At 43.2% G+C, this 20,697-nt stretch overlaps 1 protein-coding gene across 3 annotated transcripts in view; it reads left to right on the top strand.

Annotated features, from left to right (window-relative positions):
* The window catches only part of usp25 (ubiquitin specific peptidase 25), a 64,328-nt gene that overhangs the window by 13,038 nt on the left and 30,593 nt on the right, over positions 1 to 20,697 (top strand). For all 3 annotated transcript variants that reach the window (XM_015960135.3, XM_054730454.2, XM_015960133.3), the window contains exons 6-10: positions 1,509 to 1,595; positions 3,559 to 3,696; positions 6,827 to 6,903; positions 14,256 to 14,329; positions 15,135 to 15,286. In XM_015960135.3, the coding sequence (XP_015815621.1) occupies positions 1,509 to 1,595; positions 3,559 to 3,696; positions 6,827 to 6,903; positions 14,256 to 14,329; positions 15,135 to 15,286 (528 nt within the window). The remainder of the gene's footprint in view (positions 1 to 1,508; positions 1,596 to 3,558; positions 3,697 to 6,826; positions 6,904 to 14,255; positions 14,330 to 15,134; positions 15,287 to 20,697) is intronic.

Genomic DNA, 20,697 nt, shown 5'->3' with positions numbered 1-20,697 from the left:
CGGGGGTTGCCACCACGACTGGCACCGGCCACCTTACGACCACAGCTAGCAACAGCCGCCTCGACAATCGCAGAGTGGCACAAGGCCCACTCGGACTCAATGTCCCCCACTGCTCTCGGGACGTGGTCAAAGCTCTGCCGGAGGTGGGAGTTGAAGACCGTCTTGACAGGTTCTTCTGCCAGGCGTTCCCAGCAGACCCTCACTATGCGTTTGGGTCTGCCAGGTCTACGCGGCATGTTCCCTTGCCATCTGATCCAACTCACCACCAGGTGGTGATCAGTTGACAGCTCCGCCCCTCTCTTCACTCGGGTGTCCAAAACATACCGTCGCAGGTCAGATGATACGACTACAAAATCTATCATCGACCTGTGACCTAGGCTGCCCTGGTACCAAGTGTACCGGTGGGCATCCTTATGTTCGAACATGGTGTTCGTTATGGCCAAACTGCGGCTTGCACAGAAGTCCAATAACAAAACACCGCTCGAGTTCTGATCAGGTGGGCCGTTCCTCCCAATCACACCCCTCCAGGTCAAGCTGTCATTGCCCACGTGAGCATTGAAGTCCCCCAGCAGGACAATGGAGTCCCCTGATGGAGCACTATCTAGCACTCGTCCCAGGGACTCCAAAAAGGGTGGGTACTCTGAACTGATATTTGGCCCATACGCACAAACAACAGTCAGGACCCGTTCCCCGACCCGAAGGCGCAAGGAAGCTACCCTCTTGTCCCCCGGGGTAAACCCCAACACACAGGCAGAGAGTCTCGGGGCTAACAAAAAGCCAACCCCAGCCCTCCGCCTCTCACCCGGAGCAACTCCAGCAAAGTAGAGTGTCCAACCCCTCTCCAGGTCTCGGGTTCCAGAGCCAATGCAATGTGTCGAGGTGAGTCCGACTATATCTAGCCGGTACCGCTCAACCTCTGCCACAAGCTCCGGCTCCTTCCCCGCCAGCGAGGTGACGTTCCATGTCCCAAAAACTAGTTTCCTTGTCCGGGGATTGGACCGCCAAGGCTCCCGCCTTGGTCTGCCACCCGATTCACATTGCACCGGACCCTTCATGTTCCTCCTGCGGGTGGTGGGTCCACAGTTGGACGAGCCCATGTATCCGGTTCGGGCTGGGCCCGGCCGGGCCCCATGGGCGAAAGCCCGGCCACCAGGCGCTCGCTCACGGGCCCCAACCCCAGGCCTGGCTCCAGGGTGGGACCCCGGTAACCCTCCGGGCCGGGTACTCCGACTCTTCGTTTTCACCGCCATGAAAGATCCTTCGAACCGTTCTTTGTCTCACCCTTCACCTAAGACCAATTTGTCATGGGAGACCCTACCAGGGGCACTAAGTGCCCCAGACAACATAGCTCCTAGGATCATTAGGGCACTCAAACTCCTCCACCACGATAAGGTGACGGTTCAAGGAGGAGATTTATTTACTTTTTTTTTTAGTAAACTACCTCTGTTACCGCAGAGGGACTACAGCGTCTCTGTGTTCACTAACATGTTTTTGTCTCTGATTTCAAGTCCTTATTCCACCTTCTGGAGTTCCAGAGGCTGGTTCTGAACTACTCTCCACCCGCCAGAGTCCTTGATCTTCCCCGCAACCAGAAGGTGAGCCAACAGGTGAAAGTAGAGCTGAATTCACAACCATCTGGAGTTTTTCTCACACCGCGAGCACATGCAGGAAATTGCATCCGACTTAAACTCTCTCCTTACTATTTCATCCTACATGTAACGAGTGTGGGACTAGTTGTGCGCCAGAATTATATAAAAAGGGAACGAGTAAACAGCATAAGCGTTTTTGTTGGGGCAGCAGTAGCTCAACAGGTTGAGCGGGTTGTCCAGTAATCGGAAGGTTGCAGGTTCGATCCCGGCTCCGGACAGAGAATTCTGCTGTTGTGTCCTTGGGCAAGACACTTAACCCACCTTGCCTGCTGGTGGTGGTCGGAGGGACCGGTGTCGCCAGTGCTCGGCAGCCTCGCCTCCGTCAGTGCGCCCCAGGGCAGCTGTGGCTACATCGTAGCTCATCCCCACCAGTTTGTGAATGTGTGTGTGAATGGATGAATGATACACTGTAGTGTAAAGCGCTTTGGAGTCCTTAATCTGAGAGGCGCTATACAAGTGCGGGTCATTTATCATTTATCTAGCAGCCTCAACGTGAAACCTGTGATCTGATCGCTCGTCAAAAGTATTCTCGTAAAGCAGGTGATGAGCACTGTCGCCTCCTGAAGTGTTGTTATTCCGGCACCTAATGAACACGTCACACCGTCGCAGGGGGTTTCCTCATGCCCGCCTCCAAAAGTCCCTGAGCACTGTGCAAAGGCAATCTGAAAAGGTTCCTATGGGAAGCGTAGTTCTAGGAACTAAATCCTAAGAGGATGGTTCTAGGAATTTAGTTCTTAGAACTGTGCAGTCCGAATGCGTTTTATGATGTTTGTTAATGCTTATATATTTTAAAGAGTTACTTGAACGTAAGAATGGTGGCCAACTCTGCATCTGTCTAGGTGCATCCTCAAACACTCGTTCACACTCTGTAATCAACATCTGTAAATAACACGGACGTAGTTTTGACTTAAGAAGTGGGGGGGCCAAAACCAGCATGAGGACGGGGGTCTTTAAGTATACAAAAAATATGTGATGGGGAAAAAGTCTTCAACACAAGCGGTTGTTTTCTGCTTGGTCCTCGTGCTCAACCAGAGTAGGTTTTATATAGCGTAATATTAGGGATGTGAATCTTAGAGCAACTCATGGTTTGATTCGATTCCCATTCTTGGGGTGCCGATTCGATTCAGAATCGATTCTCGATTCTCAATTTAAATCGATTCACAATCAGTATTAACAAAGAGTGTCAGCTCCAGGATTAACTACTTTGTTGTACAAGTTAGTTAAAGCTATGGGACGTTTTTATTAGACTTTAAACTGGTCATGCTCCAATTTACAATGTAAAATAAAGTGATTCTAAAACTGTAAACAGAAGCAATCTTTTGTCCAAAAGGCAACATTTATTTCTGCTTTCCTTGTAAAATATAACAAATCTGTAGTTACACAACAGTAGCTTTGAAAGTAATACGGTTAAATACTTTTCAAGTATGTGTAGAAACAAGTTACATGAGTAATCCTGAGTACTCATTTATTAACTTAGAAAATAAATATGAGAATATCTCAAATTTCTGAGTATGGAAAAAATGACATTCAAGTGCCCTCTTATCAGCAGATTCAAACATAAATCATCTCAATCTATGGGACCACAAAAGTAAACGGAGTACTGACTCTCCTAACAAAGATCAAAAAGAGCATCTCAAACCTGTAACATGCCACATATTTGAGTTCTTGGAATCGATTCTGAACATTGTGAAAAAGAATCCTGATTCAGACTTGAATCGATTTTTTTCAGCACCTCTAGCGTAACATTGTTTTTAAGTCCATGGTAAGTTATATGATGTCTAACACTATTGGCTAATGCGGCATGCTTTCTACGTGACGGGTAGAAAATGTTAATAGCTAAATATTGGAAGTAAACTATACGGAATTTGATCTTCTAAGTTGTAGTCACTGACTGTGTTCCTCTAATCAGGAGCACAGGAACCTGCCCTTCATGCAGGAACTGAGGAACCTGTTCTCTCTCATGGTGGGATCCAAGAGGAAGTATGTGGATCCATCACGGGCTGTGGAAATCCTCAAAGATGCTTTCAAGTCCAGTGAATCACAGCAGGTCAGTTTGTCTTTGCTACAGGGGTCTCCAAACTTTTTTGGCCTGTGAGGACCGTGAGGACACTGAATGGACCGAAGCGCTACTGGCATAAGATTTATTCACATTGATACTTTCCATGTATGAATTTGCTAATGTTTAAAATGCTATACTTAATACATTAATTTGTTTTGTATTCACAAGTTGTTTTCTCTATTTTAATACATCAGTATTACAAGGAAAATGGTGACATTCTGAAAATCGAACTAAACATTTTGATTTTTAACTAATCAGATACTTTCAGATAATGAAATACAAATGTACTTGGTGTGAATGATTTGACTTTTTTTTTTAATGGAAAAGTTACGTAACTTTTTCAGCACACAGGAGCAGCTAACCTGTTGCTGGTCAGTCCCTGACCCTGTGCCCAGAGCCTAAAAAGCAATGTCAGTTTTTCATATTTTCTCATAAATGAACAAATACTTCCAAAAACTATAGAATGCATTTTAAAGAGCATTGAATTTCCTTTAAATGGTATTGAATACAAAGTGTTATAGTAATTGTTGTGTTATGATTATTATTTTTAAACAATGCTAAACAGATTTTCTCATAAAATGAATGAAGCTGAAGGTATTTTTAATCAAATACATGCTAAATATGATGAAAACACAACATTCTAAATTGTTTGAACTGTTGTGAAAACTGTAAAAACCAAAATAACATTTCTCCCTGCTTTCTGATTAATTGAATCATTTTTATGGATTTTTTGCTCATGAAAGTTAAAGAGCAAGTCACCCCCTACCAGATTCTTTCTCAACTCCCACTTCCTGTTTGAAAAATGCAAAAAAGGCTGTAGCCTAGCAGACCGAGAGGGCGGAGCCGCTAAAAATACACACACTCACAACATTGTGACATCATAATGTATTATCTAACATCATCGTGTATCCCCTGAGCCAATAGCGATGGCAAATTTTAATTCAAATGCAGTGCTAGGTTTTTACCTGACGACGGTGCAACACTGACAGTTTTAGGTAGAATATTTCAGTTTGAACTAAGATGTACTAAAGTGCCGAATTATTGACTGCACATGTCTACAGCACGATCAGACACTCATTTATATAGTTTATCAGCAAAAACATACTGATTTGGAGTGATTTGCTCTTTAAGCGTAGCTTCACAGTTGAAGAACTGTGGGTAAATAATGCATTGCTGCATTTTTTTGCCGACAATATTAAGGTTAAAGGTTTAGTTGTAGGCGTAGTTTTTTTTTCTCCATAGGTCTGACGGCTGTGTGCAACACAGAACAGAGAGAGAGTATGGAAGCATATGTGTAACAGTAATAAAATTATTATGCAGTAGCAGAAATGATTTATAATTTTCATATTAGAACTGCCAAATTTGACTCATAAATAAAACAAATAAGCAATCTTCCTAACAGCTTTTTTATTTTCTTCTTCATCATTGCTTATTCTGTGACTTAATGAAAATGATAAAGAAAAACATTTAAGATTTTATTTTCAAATAATACTCCAGCAAAAATATAACAAAATTCAATTTGACATGTCAAATTTGAAAATTAAACTACATTAGTAGAATTTTTTTTTTTCATTTTCACTACACAGCTGCTCAGTGTGACTCACAATTAAAATGAAAAAGTTTCTCCAAACTGCTTTTTAATCTAATTCCATGATTTCGTTCTTTTTAAACACAAACAGTTTTGTTTACCTGTTTGAACTAAGATGTACTAAGGTAAACAAAACTGTTTCTGTGTTTAAAAAGAACGAAATCATGGAATTAGAACCACAACACAGCAAGAACACACCTAAGATGCTTTTTAATCTTCTTCATCGTTGCCCCTTCTATGACTTAATGAAAAGGATAAAGAAAGGGGAACTGCCTTTTTTTCATGCCCACCCTGCATAAAATGTTTCATAATTCTAATTGAATTGGCCATCCTTAGCGACGCGCGAGAGTGACATCAGTGTTCGCCTCGCTCCTCTGACTCAAACATACTACGCATTTAGTACACTAGGAGGTGGTGTACGCACAGACTCAAAGGAAAGGCCTTGCATTGGCTGCGTGAGAACAGGAAACGCGGCCGCGATCTTGAACCGGTTCCCTAGGACTGCAGTGGAAGGTAATCCCCCGAGCCCTGGCCTCAAGTAAGTTCGAGCATTTTTATTGTTTGTGTTTTATAAATATAATGTATTACTGTACTGCAGCGGCCCATCAATAGCCGGCCCTGTTCCTAGTTCTCTATCCTTTTCATTAAGTCACACAATGGGTAATGGTGAAGAAGAAAATTAAAAAGCATTTTAAAGGATTGCTTTTTCATTTTAACTGTGAATCACACCAAGCAATTGTAAAGTGAAAATGCATTTCTGCTAATTCATTTACATTTTCAGATTTCACATGTCAAAAAGAATTTTTGCTGGAGTATTATTTGAAAATTAAATGTTAAATTTTTTTTCTTCATCATTTTCATTAAGTCACAGAATAAGCAAAGATGAAGAAGAAAATAAAAAAGCTGTTAGGAAGATTGCTTATTTGTTTTATTTATGAGTCAAATTTGGCAATGCTAGTATGAAAAATAAAAATAATTTCTGCTACTGCATAGTAACGTGATTTTTTTACACGAACGCTTCCTGTTTTATTACTAAATGGGACAATCAGCTGAAACTTGAGAAAAATATGTTGAAACTAAATCACAGGAGATGTCCAACTCAGGGCTTACCACACCTGCATGGACCTGCACAGGTCTGTCCACCTCTGAGTCTCTGCATTACTAGATCTGTCTACAGCTAATTAAATTAATGACAAGTGAAACAAATGAATTTGAAACTAGCTAAATATTACGAGATGTATCATTCATTTATTCTAATATTAACATGTACATGTTGGATGCACAACCTGATTTTGTATTTGTCCTTAAACTGGGATTGCTCTAATCCAGCATCTAGAGAGGCTAAATGAGGTCAGCCTTGTGGCCTCGTTGCATCAATCACATCTGTCCTTGATGCGTACTGGTTGGGTTAGGTTGATTCTGACCTGAGTCACTGGGAGGGTAGCCTCAGAACCAAAGCTGGTACCTTCTGGATTGATCTGCTGATCTTGTAACACTGAACATGATCACTTCTGTATGTGTGTTCAACAGCAAGATGTGAGCGAGTTCACCCACAAGCTGCTGGACTGGTTGGAGGATGCCTTCCAGATGAAGGCTGAAGAAGACAGGTAACTTCAGCTCAGTGTGGAAAAAAGTTAACTAAGATGTGCTTGTTGGTGGTTTTAAGAAGACATTTGCAAGCAAAGGTTCAAACAAACATTGAGTAAACCAGAGACAAATGGTGACGCCTTCATCACCATCCATCTTTAAGCATTGGCTATCCATGTGTTTGTGACCTGGGCCTGGTTTTCACCACACAAGCCACAACACTGGACAACAAACAACATAACAAGACCTGGTACCAATGAGGTCCTGTTCAGACCACATGACTCTGGACCTCACTAACCCTGCTTTAGACATCTGTGAGAGGGAGGTGGGGTGGGGTCTTTCCTGGAAGACGAGATGAACGGCAGGTACAGGTACTTGGCTGTCATTAGCCACGTTTACATGCGCATATTTAATCGGATTGAATGCCCATTCAGATTGAAAATTCTGCATGTAAACATGTCAATCAGAATATTCTGATCCGATTCGGCCCGATCGGATTGAAATTTCAATCCGATTGAGAGAGGTGGTTTATTCCGTTCTTCATTCCGATTGACGTGCATGTGCACAGCCATTCGGATTGTTGGGGTAAAACAATGCCCACTGCGCATGTGTGCAACAGCCAGCGGGCCTCTCCGCTGTCATTTGGACTGCCTGACTTCAAAAATGACGGTGTAATTAACAAGCGGCGGCTTTTAAATCCGATAACAAGCCGTCCCGTTTCAGTAATATTTAATTCAGAACTTGCATTTTGTGGAAGTAAAATAAAAATCTGATTATTGCACAAATCATTCGACAAAGATGTTCAAATCTTTACTGGAAATACGCAGGTTTATCGTGGGGGTTGCAGCGCACGGATCCCCGTTTCTGTCAGCTTTGAACACAGCAGCTTCTGCAGCAGGTGATGGAGACACGCTTGTAAAGAACACAGGATAATCTGGGTTTTACAGACCTGATTGGAGGCTGATGTTGGGTAGGAAAACGTCCTCGGTTAAATACTCTGGACGACAGTAAAGTCCGTGTTCGTTAAAAGCACGTAAACGCAGATGACCTGAGATGCGGTTCGTTAATGATGAACACAGGCTTCTAAACTTTCTGAACATCTTCTGTTATTTTGTTTGAACAGATTTTTCTCAACAGTTTCAGCTGATCGTCACATGTTATTAATAATAAGCCACAACAGAGCTCAGTAATAAAACATGAGGCTAACCCCGTCCCCCCCCCCCCCCCCCACCACCCCTCTGTGCCGCAGCGCAGCGCTACAGCTGTCAATTCAGACCTGCGGACCAGCTGATCAAGAGGCAGACATAACCCTCCCTTATTTTAATCAACAATAAAATGCAGCAAAGCATATATCTGCAGTTATTCACTGAAGAAAACGTAACTTCTATGAGCTAAATAAAAATATTAAATTGAATAAATGGATCAGGAAAGCAGGAAGAATAGTTATTTCTGTTTTTACATTTTTCTTTTCGTTTCATGGCGTTTGTTTACAATTTTTCTTTCGTGAAAGGCAACTCTGCGCATGCTCAACCTATTTAATCGGATTAAATGCTTGGTGCATATGTACGCACGGCATGATCGGATCATTTCAGTTCGTGTCCATGTGAACAGAGATTCGGAAATTCCGATCAACCAAGATTTCAATCGGATTGAGGAAATTAGGCACATGAAAACGCAGCTATTGTTCACTTTGGAAACCGGTCCAAAAGGTTAGACTGATGTTTTTTAAATGCATGTTAGTCATGCTGAAGGTGTATTTGTTGTAATCGTACTGAAGCACCCAAATAATGCAGTAAGAAACCGACTTCCCAATGCTGTTGAGTTGATACCGGTTACTTCGGGAAGTGACAAGAAAAAGCAGTCTTCTGATGATAATATGGCCTCAAAGTAACATGTGTAATACCATCAAAGAGTACAGTATGCACCAGATAAGCTGTGCTGCGATATTGTTGTCTATTCCTTCGGCCATTGTGCATATCCTGTTTTAACTTTGTCTGCTTTTCTGCTGCCAGCGTTTATTTACATTTTCTGTTGCTATAGGGAGCCTAATCTCCTCCCCTTCTGACGGGTCCTCGGAAAAACAAAAAAATTAATGCAAGTGAACGGGGGCCAAAAGTGCTATTTTCTAATTTGCTTTGCCTTGCGCCCTGGATCGCACATATGTTGTATTTAAAATTAAATTCAAACTAATGTGTATTTCGATCACGCCATTCACGTACTGCTATGATTATCAGCTTGTAAGCATGACTACAAATCAGACGTCGGTACGTCGCTTATATGACGTCACCACCGAATCTCTTCTCCCCTAGCGTAGCTGTTACTTACAAAATGTCCAAATTTATGGTGGTTCTTTCCTCCTGAAGGAAGGATTTAAAGTTAGCTGAACTTACAGCCATCTTTCTTCTGCTTTTCTTCGTGTGCGATTCGCTGACATCAAATTGGTGATGCGCATTTGTAGTCCTGGACATATTTTCACACAAAACCTAAAATTACGTTTCCCCCATTCGAAAATAAGCGCATTCTTGGCATTTTAAATCCATATTTAAAATTCACACACATCATATGTAAAATCCAGGGCACATAACAAATGGGATTAGAAAATAGCGTTTTTTGCTCTTTGATTTGCTTTACAAGATATTTTCATTAATCTGGGGACCCATGGTCCAGAAGTAGATGGGGGTGACTTGGGCTTCCTTTAGGGAGCCTAAGTCTCCTCCCTTTTCGGTCGGCTCATGGGTCCCCGGAAGAACGAAAAAATGAATGCAAGTCAACGGGGTCTAAAAACACTATTATCAAAGATAAACAATCAATGATGAACAGGGGTGTGCTTCTAGACCTGCAGAAAAGGGACACACAACAATAAACCAGGAGCAAGCTATCACTGCGTCAACTTGATGAGGAAATATTAAATCAACATTGTTTTACTGAACAATCACACGATAATAGATCACAGTGCATTAAGTACCAACAGCACCTTAAGACGTGTTGAACGTGCCCAAGTCCATACTTATGAGAGCACCATGTAAGCACCTGTGTGTGTACCCACGCTTGTATATGTAAGGTTTCTCTATAGGAGCGTCCAATAGAGTGTGAAGGGCCACAGATCCACCTCCCAAAGATTTGTAGGAGATGGGGGGAGCTCCAAGTCCCAGAGATCCATGGGCTGCCCTAGAGCACAGGGACCCTAGGGAGACTGCAACCAGAAAAGCCCCTTCCCCCTCGAGAGGCGCAGAGGTTTGCCCCGGAAGGCCACAGCCAGCAGCCGGCAGAGTCCCGTGAGATATCAGCGGCAAGCCCACAGGCTCGCCCACAGGCTCGCCCGCAACCTCCCACCCCGTAGCCGTCCGAGCCCAGAACGCAGCAACCCGGGACCCAGGGTCGACCAGCCCTGCCGGGGACCCAGCAGAGCCCAGGGACTCAGACCCCACCAGGCAGCTACCGGGATTCATCAGGCAGATGCCAAAAATCTTAAACCCCCTGACCCGGGAGCCGCGAACACTCAGGCAGACCAAGGCATCACACTCCACACGCAGGGGAAGGGGAGGCGAAGATGTATAGCATCAAAAGAAGTACCAGGAGAGGAGTCAAAAGCCCCACCTGACATATACAGTCATACACAGACACAGTATCACACTCCCTCCCTCATTCTCACACATACACATACAACCTAAGACTTACAAAAATGCACGCCAGATACCCACTCATGCTCCCCATACACACCCTATTTACTCTGGTCCCGCTGCCGCATGTTCCCGCCTTCTTTCCGGCAGAATACAGTTCATGAATTTCTCCAGCCTTATCTTCAGCTTTACCCAGCATGTTTCTGGCCCCACACACACCAGGGGACACACTCTGGACCTTGTTTTTACCCTGAGTCTAAATGCTGACAGTGTTTGTCCTGAGGACGTTTATATTTCAGGTCACCATTGCATTTTCTTTAATTTGTCAGTTTCTGCATCCCCACCTCCTGCTCGCCGCCGTATGGTTAGTTCTCGTTTTCTTAATGAGAGCATAGCTAGCGGTTTTCTTGCTGCTTTTGATCCACCCTGTTCTTCTGATAATGACCCAGATTCCTTAACTTCTCAGTTTAACGAGAACTGCCTCTCCATTCTGGACATCTGTCCTGTCAGAACCAGATCAGTTCCTGCAGTGAACCCTACTCCCTGGTTTAATGACAGCCTTCGCAGCCTGAAGCGCCAATGCAGAAAAATTGAGCGTTTGTGGAAGAAAACCCATCTCCACGTCCATCTGCTGCACCTATAGGATCTTCTGACATCCTTTAACTCTGCAGTCAGAGATGCAAGGGTTTCCTATTTTTCCAACCTGGTGTCCCTGAGCAAAGGAAACCCCAAGGTGTGGTTTAACACCATCAGCAGCATCGTCTCTCCTGCCTCTCCTACAGCCTCCATCCACTCTGTTGCAGACTGTGAGAACTTTCTGTCTTTCTTTGTGGACAAAGTCAATAAGGTCAGATCTAGCATCTCTCCTTCAGCCTTATCACTGCCTCTCCCGACTCCAACCAGACCCATCATCCTAGATAGCTTTGCTCCTGTTTCTTTGCCTGAGCTAACCAAACTAGTTAACTCTATGAAGACCTCTGCGTGCCCCCTCCACATCTTACCCTCATCTTTGTTTAAAAGCGCTTTTCAGTCTATCGGTCCCAGCGTGCTCTCTATAATTAATGCTTCTCTGGTTTCTGGTCAGGTCCCTGCTTACTTTAAGAACGTTGTAATCCACCCGCTTCTTAAACGAGTCTCGACCCCTCTCTCCAAAGCAGCTTCAGACCGATCTCTAAACTTCCGTTCATCTCCAAGATCTATGAAAAGGTTGTGGCTAAACAACTCACAGCTGCTCTTAATGAACATAACATCTATGATTGCTTACAATCAGGTTTTCGTAGAGCTCATTCTACTGAAACAGCTCTTCTTAGGGTCTCTAATGACCTTCTGACTCACAGTGATGCAGGGGACTGTTCTGTTCTGGTCCTGCTGGACCTGACTACAGCCTCTGACACTGTTGACCATCACCTGCCACTGGAGAGACTGAGAGACTGGGTAGGCCTATCAGGATCTGCTCTGGAGTGGTTCTCCTCTTATCTTTCTGAGCGTTCCTTTTCTGTGGCCGTCTCCAAGTTTAGGTCCTCCACCACCTCCCTTACCCATGGCGCCCCACAAGGTTCTGTGCTGGGGCCTCTGCTCTTCCTCCTCTATCTGCTTCCTCTTCAGCACATCCTGAGCTCCTTCAAAGGAACCTCCTACCATGTCTGTGAAGGTTCTCAGTCATCCAGGTCATTGTAGTCTAATGAGCTTTGAAAGAAAATCTCCTACCATCTTTATTCAGATGACATCCAACTGTACATCTCCTTTAAGCCCCATGAGATGTCTAAGCTGCAGCTGTTACACACCTTCTTAGACTATTAAAACCTGGATGGCTGGGAGCTTTCAACAGCTGAATAAAGATGAGACTGAGATCCTCATCTGTGCCCCAGACATGCTGGTTCCCAAAGTCAGAGACTCTCTTGGTCAGCTTGCTTCTCACACCAAACCTTCCGTCAGGAATCTTGGCGTGACCTTTGACCCTGCTCTCACCCTGGATTCTCGTGTCAGTTCTCTTGTTCGCTCTTCCTTCTTCCATCTCAGGAACATTGCTAAGCTGAGTCCCATTCTGTCCCGCTCTGAACTTGAGACAGTTATCCACACCTTCATCTCCTCACGCTTAGACTACTGTAACTCTCTTTTCATGTGTCTGAGCAGAACCTCCCTGAACCATCTACAGGTGGTTCAGAATGCCTGTGCTCGGCTTCTGACCAAGTCCTCCAAACACACCCACATCACCCCGCTTCTCCAGCTTCATTGGCTGCCAGTCAACATCAGGGTTCATTTCAGGATCCTGGTTCTGGTCTATAGGGCCTTACATGGACAAGCACCATCATACACTGGTGATCTTGTTAGTCCCTACACCCCCAGCAGGTCCCTGAGGTCCAGTGGTCAAAGCCTACTGGTTGTGCAGTGCACCAGGCTAAAGACCAAAGGTGACAGATCATTTGCTGCCGTGGCCCCCAGACTCTGGAACTCTCTCCCCCTGAGCCTGAGATCAGTGGACTCAATGAACTCATTTAAAAAGCAGCTGAAGACTCACTTGTTCAAAGTGGCTTTTGTATGACCTTCTTCACCACTCTCTCTTTTTTCTGCTCTCCCCACCTATTCCACCTTCCTCAGGATCCACTGATTTCCCTCTTTCCTAGTCACTCTCTCTCTTTCTTAACATTTTTTTTAATCACATGTCTCTCTGCTGGAGACCGTGGCGCGCTGCTGCGTCCCGTGTTGTTTATTCTGTTATTGTTACCGGTACTTGTCTTGTAGTGTGAAATGCTTGGTCTCAGATTTTGTAAGAAAAATAATAAAAATTTCCCCCCAAAATGCGACTTATAGTCCAGTGCTACTTATATGTTTTTTTTCTTCTTCATTATACATTTTATGGCTGGTGCGACTTATTCTCCGGAGCGACTTATAGTCCAGAAAATACGGTACGTTAAAAATATTGAAAACTTGCTCAAAGCAAAATATATTTTCATTAAGGAAATAACTCATAAACTTATCGGTTTAATACTTTTGTTATTCACAGAATGATAGTTTTCATGAAAAAGCGCCGCAAACCTTCACACAAACTCCATGTGAGCTTCAGGCCGCTAGTGTTTCACAGAGTTAGCTCTGGTTGTAGCTAGGTAGCTACCTCCATTAGCTTAGCTCCCACCTCCACGTTAGCTTTGGGTTAGCTTCAGGTTAGCTTGTAGCTAGTTCGACTGGATGTCGTCATTTGATCCCAGCCTGACAGCCCCACCCTCAGCTCCACTTCTCTTCCCTTTTGTGGAATTGTCTGGGCTTGACGGAACCTGTGACACGGTCAAAATGGCGGTGGTGGCCACCTCCCGTTTTTCCTCAAAAACGTGTTATTGGAGTCTATGGAAACCCATTGTCCATATATATATATATATATATGTCAATGGAGGCAGCAGATAGGAGGAGGAAGGGCTCCACATTGTGACATTTTAATTAGAGGTTTCTCAGAAAATAAGTTTTTCTCTGGCTTTTTTTAAACTTTCTAATTTACATGAAAAGTAGATCACACACAGCTTTGACTTTTTTGTCATGCTACTTTTGACCACCCAAACTGTCTTTATTCACATACAACAAAACAAATCTTAGCTTAGATTCTTTGCCCCCTTTAATATAACTTGTTTTTCTGTCTCATTTTCAATATCCTTTACAGATTTTGTTTTGTTCTGGAGTTCTCAGATTAACTTTGACTTGTGTAGGCTTGAGAACAAGCCATTAACAGCTGTGACCTTCATTTTCAAACTTTTTCTTTTCAGTGTGGGAGAGAAGCCCAAAAACCCCATGGTGGAACTTTTCTATGGCCGCTTCCTTGCTGTTGGAATATTAGAAGGTGAGTGGAGATGTTTAGTTTAAATAGTTAAAGATAAAATGGAGCAGCAGCTGGAGGATCACAGAGGGCTAAAGCTTTAGCATGGTGTGGCATAAGCATCCACAAAGCAAGCAAGTCCTTGCCCATAGTAATAAAAGGTGACCTTGTCTTAATGAGATGTGCTTCATGCAGAACAGCAGAGCAGTTACATTGATTGTAGAAGACCTTGATAGATGATTGACATTGTGTTTATTATGCATGCCAATCCTGGCCCAGAGCCCCCTAAAGCTGGACTTGTGGGTTTTGCTCCTCATCAAATGTCCTTAATGCCTCATCTTTAAGGCCTTTAGCAAGCACTCCTCTTTTGGGCAGTGGGACTGTCATCGGTAGTTGGTATAAAGAAATTAATGCAGACTGCTTAACAGTGGAAAATAGGCTTCACATGTGAAACATCTTTAGTTTTACATTCAAACTCTTTTGTGATCATTTTTATAATTGCACTGGGGCTTGATATGTAAAACTTTGCATATAATCCTTACTAGACCCTATTGAAAATGAAAATGTGTATTTTTACCTTTAATCACTGGAAATATCTATGGAAACACACACACACACACATTATATATATATATATATATATATATATATATATATATATATATATATATATATATATATATATATAATGTAAACAAAATATACTTGTTTTCAGTAACATTTGTTGGGCCCGCCCATTTTTTCTCAGGCCCGCCGACAAATTAGTTTCTTGTTACACTGCTGCTCAGAATGCTCCTCTGTTGATTTCTTTGTGTGTGTAACTCCTCAGGTAAGAAGTTTGAGAACACGGAGATGTTTGGACAGTACCCCCTGCAGGTGAATGGCTTTAAAGACCTCCACGAATGTCTGGAGGCTGCCATGATCGAGGGCGAGATAGAGTCTCTGCACTCAGCTGAGAACTCTGCCAGATCTGGTCAAGAGGTCAGTATAACAAAAAGTACATGCTACAAAACAAGTTACAAGTTATAAAACTTGGTACAAGTTACATGTAATATTGCCCCAATCCAAGCTCCATAGTCGTGGCCTTTCCCCCTGGAAACACTGAGTGGTAATGATTTCTATCAGTAAGCCTGCATTAGCCCACTGATCCAAATGGGACCCGTCTCGTTAAAGATTTCTAAACCTCACCGGCAAGGTCAATAGTCAAACCGGTTAATACATGCAGCCTTACATCTAACCATAAAACCTTTCTCCAGAAGACCATGTCCATGTGGACAGCTGTAGGTTTCTGTCCAGCTTTATTGGTCTTCTCAGTCCAGGCTGATGTGAGACTGTCTTCAGTTGTGGACAAAGACATAGATTCCAGTTCCTGGTGGACTTGATCCTTGGTGGTCCCTGGGTTGTAGGTGAACGTCAGAATTGAATTCCTTCTGTCTGAAGGTGACCGTTTGGGTCTTATTTCAGATATTGGCAGAGCGTCGACTCATTCACAATAGCTACGTTTCCATGGGCGCAAGTAATCGGAATGAGTGCCCTATCTGATGAAGTTCCATTCTGATTGAGAGAAGTGATTTTGTCTGATCATCATTCCGATTGATGTCCATGTACACCTCCATTCGGATTGTTGGAGAAAAATAATGCCCACTGCACATGTGTGCAACTTCAGCGTGACGTCTTTCTGCCTTTGCAGCCGACAAGCTTCAAAACCGGAAGAAAATGTTGTCCACACTCCAGATCGGTAGGTGGCCGTAATGCGCCATGACACCCCAAACAGTTGAAGAAGAAGAACTATGTGAAGGGATTCTACCGCAACAGACACAGAGGATGCAGGTTTTATCAGCGGCGTCGAGAGTTAAAAACCAAAAGGATCAGATTATATTTTGGATGCGCGACGGACGAATGGATGCTGCTTCAATGCTGACACGGCTCATTTCCTACCAGGTAAGAAACCTCTCAACATATCAGAGCTGTATGTCCGCGATTTAGGCTAAGTGAATAAAACCTAGGGATATAGTTATTACCACTTTAGATTATCTAACATCTTTGTGCAGAAGCACGGTAAAAGAAAAAAAATGTTTATTAAGTGGATCTCGAGAATATGCACAGACCCAACGAAGGATTAGGATTAGTTTAGCCTAAAGGGGAACAGAAAATCCAAAGAGAAAATAGTCTGTTGCCATAACTACGCAAAGTTTACAACGTAAAAGCTTGTGTGGACAAGTTCATGAGCGTTGGTTTCTAAAGCTGTTCTGTGTTGCGTTGTGTGTAGGGCAGAAAAAACTGATGTTTGTGAAAATGATCAAACGAATGACTTAGTCAGGAGTCACAACCAGCTTGTTTACATGTTTGTATTAAAATGTGTTTTCCAGCTTCTGGGAGAAGCAGCCTCCGGAAACTGTAACTCAGGGATGTGATGAGAGGCTCAACACCCAGCAAGCAAACAGCAGCTAAAGCCTCATCGGTCATCTCCAATCGAAGCAGCGTCTGAGTGGTCGGTGTCTGTTCTGTCAGACAATTAAGCACAACTACAAACCCACCATCACACCACTGAACACTTTTTCTTATCCGTTTGTTTTCACAGGCTGGGATTCTAGAGGGTAATTCCATTTTACGTGTGTGGCTGAAGGTCAGCATCGACCAATTTGGTATATTTCCCATAAAGCCCAACACCATGATGTAAGTAGTGTGACGTCGTTTGGGCATCAAGAGAAACCTTCTAATTGAAATAATTACCTTTCTCTTCAGAATAGTGCTAGCGCACTTCGCTTCTGTCACATGTAAACTCTTCTAATAAACGTTGTATTTCCTGGTAGGACATGTGGGTCATCATGTCACAGAGAAGCACGACTGGACCCGTGGCTAATGAGACCATGGACCACTTGATGAGATGACCAGTGATGAAGAGCTCATGGTGCCAGGTTCTCCACCACACCAGGCTCATGTTCAGCAGACTCTGGTTGAAGGATGTCACCAAGTGTCTGACCTTTAGGTATATTAATAACTTTGTTTTCAGAAGCAAAACAGCTTTAGTGTCAACATCAAAGCTGACTAATTACATATAGAGATATGTGAATCTTCAAAATGTAGTTCTACAGTTTTAGCTTTGTTTTATTTTGCAGGCCGGCTCCATAACTGCATGCTCACATATGCTGGGAAAAGGTGATTGGATTATGATGCCATCCATTCACCGTTTGTTTGAATTTCCAGCTTTCAAATGAATAATAAACGTACGTAACAAGTCTTACGCCCAAGCTAAATTAGTCCCTTGAAAATGATGCGGTTCAACTTTTATTCCCCCCCCTCCTGCACACACACAGGTTGGCCTTCTCTCCTCCTGTCTATGAAGCATGGTACCTTCTCACTGCATTAGACAACCACCAACCAGATTACATCACCCGGAATAACGAAAAGCTGTGAGTCTCACTGTGTTTGGATCTTCCAGAGTACTGAACATGATCTGGCCTTCAAAATAAGTTGTCCTTTGTGCTGGTTTAGGATCATCTGTCACTGGTTGACTGGAGAGGTAGGAGAAAGAGGGAGCCCTTCAGTTAATCTTTGTAACTCTTGTCTTTTAGATCCAAGTAACTATACAGCAGGAAGTCATGCTATTACTGTGTACAAGTGGTAAAGGGTGCCAAAGACCTACATCCCTGAACTGCAGCGTTGCATCTTGAGAAAGCAGATGGATGGAGGGGCACTCCCAGGAAAGGAGACACGCTACCCTGGTGACCCAGGAAACCCTGCAGGAGCTCTCCACTGCTCACCTGCTTCCCAGATCCCCACCCCATCCCCGTGGACCACCTCAGTGAAACCCCCTGTGTCTGGAGACTCGTGCCTGCCACCACCCTCAGACTGGACTACCCTCTTGAGCTCCATGGCTCCAGAGACCGTAAGGACCCCTCCTCGAGTTATTCTCCAGCCCCCCCTCCCCCCCCCTCCCCCCCCCCTCAAGGTGCTACCGGGACTGTGTTGCAGAAACCTTCCTGAGTGAAGCTGACCCACTAGCCTCACGTTGATGGCGCACCTTTAGTTCTTCTGTTTACATAATAAAATATTACCGTATTGACCCGAATATAAGACGAGTTTTTTTTTATTGAAAATAATTTAAACGTGGGGTTGTCTTATAATCGGGGTCTAACCATTTCCACATGCTGATATTTGTCTGGGGTCATTCTGGAAAAGCAAATCAGTGCCGTAACCAAAGCTAGTTTTTATCAGTTAAGGAGGATCGCCAAGTTTAAGCGTCTGCTCTCAATCCATGACTTTGAGACGGTGATTCACGCGTTTATTACATCACGCCTTGACTATGACAACTCACTGTACCTTGGTCTTCCTCAGTCTCACCTCTCCCGTCTTCAAATGGTGCAAAATGCAGCAGCACGCCTATTGACGGGTTCGAGAAAAAGGGATCACATCACCCCAATTTTAGCTTCGCTGCACTGGCTGCCTGTCGATTTTAGTGTCCTGTACATGGTTCTTTTACTGGCTTTTAAAGCTGTACATGGCCTTGCTCCGCAGTATCTGTGTGAACTTTTAGTTGCTCACTCCCCGTCTCGGTCACTGAGGTCAGCTGACCAGTTTCTGCTGGAGGTGCCGAGAATGAAGAGAAAGCTCAGGGGTGATGGAGCTTTCTCAGTAGCAGCCCCAAGGTTGTGGAATGCACTCCCAATCCACATTAGGATGGTTTTAAATCACTTTTAAAGACTCATCTGCTCTCCGTTGCTTTTAATTCTGTTTGAGAAGCATCTGTTTTAGAAGCTTTTATGTCAGTTTGATTTGTTTGTTTTTGTCATGTTTTTACTTTTCGATGAACTTTTACCTTATTTTTAGCATTTTAGGAAACTTCTGTTCGTTTGCTTGTTAAGCACTTTGGTCAGCTTTTATGCTGTTGTAAAGTGCTTTATAAATAAAGTTGACTTGACTTGACTAATTACACGCCCGTAACGGCAGAGGCTGCTGCTAATCAAACCTTTACATTTTAGCACTGATGGGACGTCAGTATTGTAGTTGGTTTGGTTGTTGAAACCCATTTCTCCTATCGCTCCGCAGCGCGCAAGCGGCAAAAACGCACTCGCTCACTACAAGCCCGTTCCTGCGGCGCACTCTGCCCACACACAACAGAACTGCAGCCCCGTGCGTGTTTTGTGCACATCAATACTTGATGCTGGAGCTAATTCAGTTGTTGAAGGTATCAACCCTGCATATGGATCACCTCAGATAGCTTGTCCATGCAGATATTTATTTATTTAACGAGAACAAGAGATTCAATTATTACAAAAGCAACATAAATAAATAGCGTACCAGGCGAAGCTGAAGTTGGTTTCCTATTTTAGTTTCAGAGTCAGCGAGGGAAATTCAATAAATATTTTCACTCCCTGAGCATTTTTACTCTGCTCTCATCATTACACATTTACAAAACTTAGACTCTTTAAAAGTGGACTGGGTAATTCTGCACTAATACAGAATCCTTAAGAGACATTTTCTGATTTTTAAAACCTTTATTTCATTTGTGGCGGTTCAAAGCAAGCAGACTTCATTACATTTCTAGTCCACCTTAGATCTGGTCCAGCTCTAAACTACAACACTTGGACTCCTCAGGCCTGAACTAGATTATTCTACAATAACAGCAAAATCCATAAATGACAGTTAGTAAATTGTGAAACCTTCAGTAGATTAGTGAGTCCAAAGAAGACAACTTTCTTCAATGATGTATTGTGACTTTGGATTATTATGTTGGCAACATGTTTTTTTCAGTACTACAGGATTATCAAGTCAAAGACATTTTATTGTCATTTCTACCACATGTGCAAGACATACAGAGAAACGAAATTGAGTTTCAGTACACACAATTCAGAGATCAGACATACATGGGCAAGACACATGACAAGAATTGGTGACTGCGGTCATTCGCAACATGAGTCGCGCTACCTTATATTGTTATAAACTGTAGGCTGCGTTTATCTCAAGAGTTTATATTGGTCACCCATGAAATAAAACATTTTATACTTCGAGCTGATTAAAGATGCAGGAAGTGAAATAATTAGCTGGAATTCACCTTTCCACATCAGAAACTGGAAAATGAAACCAATTCAGTTTTGTACAAAACAACAATAAAACAAGAAGAAAGAATAAATAAAAGATTTAGCCAAATTATGAAGATAAAAAATCAAATTTAAAAATTGTGGTCATTTTTGTGACCCTCTAAACTACCTCACCATGCATTTTGCTTAATCTGCCATTATGATGTGAACAAAAGCCACCAGGGAGCTGCAGCTTATGAATAAATTAGCCCCGGTGGTGAGTGCTTATGCACTTGGAGCCAGTTTAATATCACATTCTTGAAACCTGTTGCAATATAAAATATTTAAATGTTGTTAATTTTGATTAAGTAA

Source organism: Nothobranchius furzeri, chromosome 10 (assembly GCF_043380555.1).
Source record: "Nothobranchius furzeri strain GRZ-AD chromosome 10, NfurGRZ-RIMD1, whole genome shotgun sequence".
Classification (NCBI taxonomy): Eukaryota; Metazoa; Chordata; class Actinopteri; order Cyprinodontiformes; family Nothobranchiidae; genus Nothobranchius; species Nothobranchius furzeri.
The sequence above is the reverse complement of the archived record's forward strand: the minus strand, read 5'-3'. Positions and strand labels throughout refer to the sequence as shown.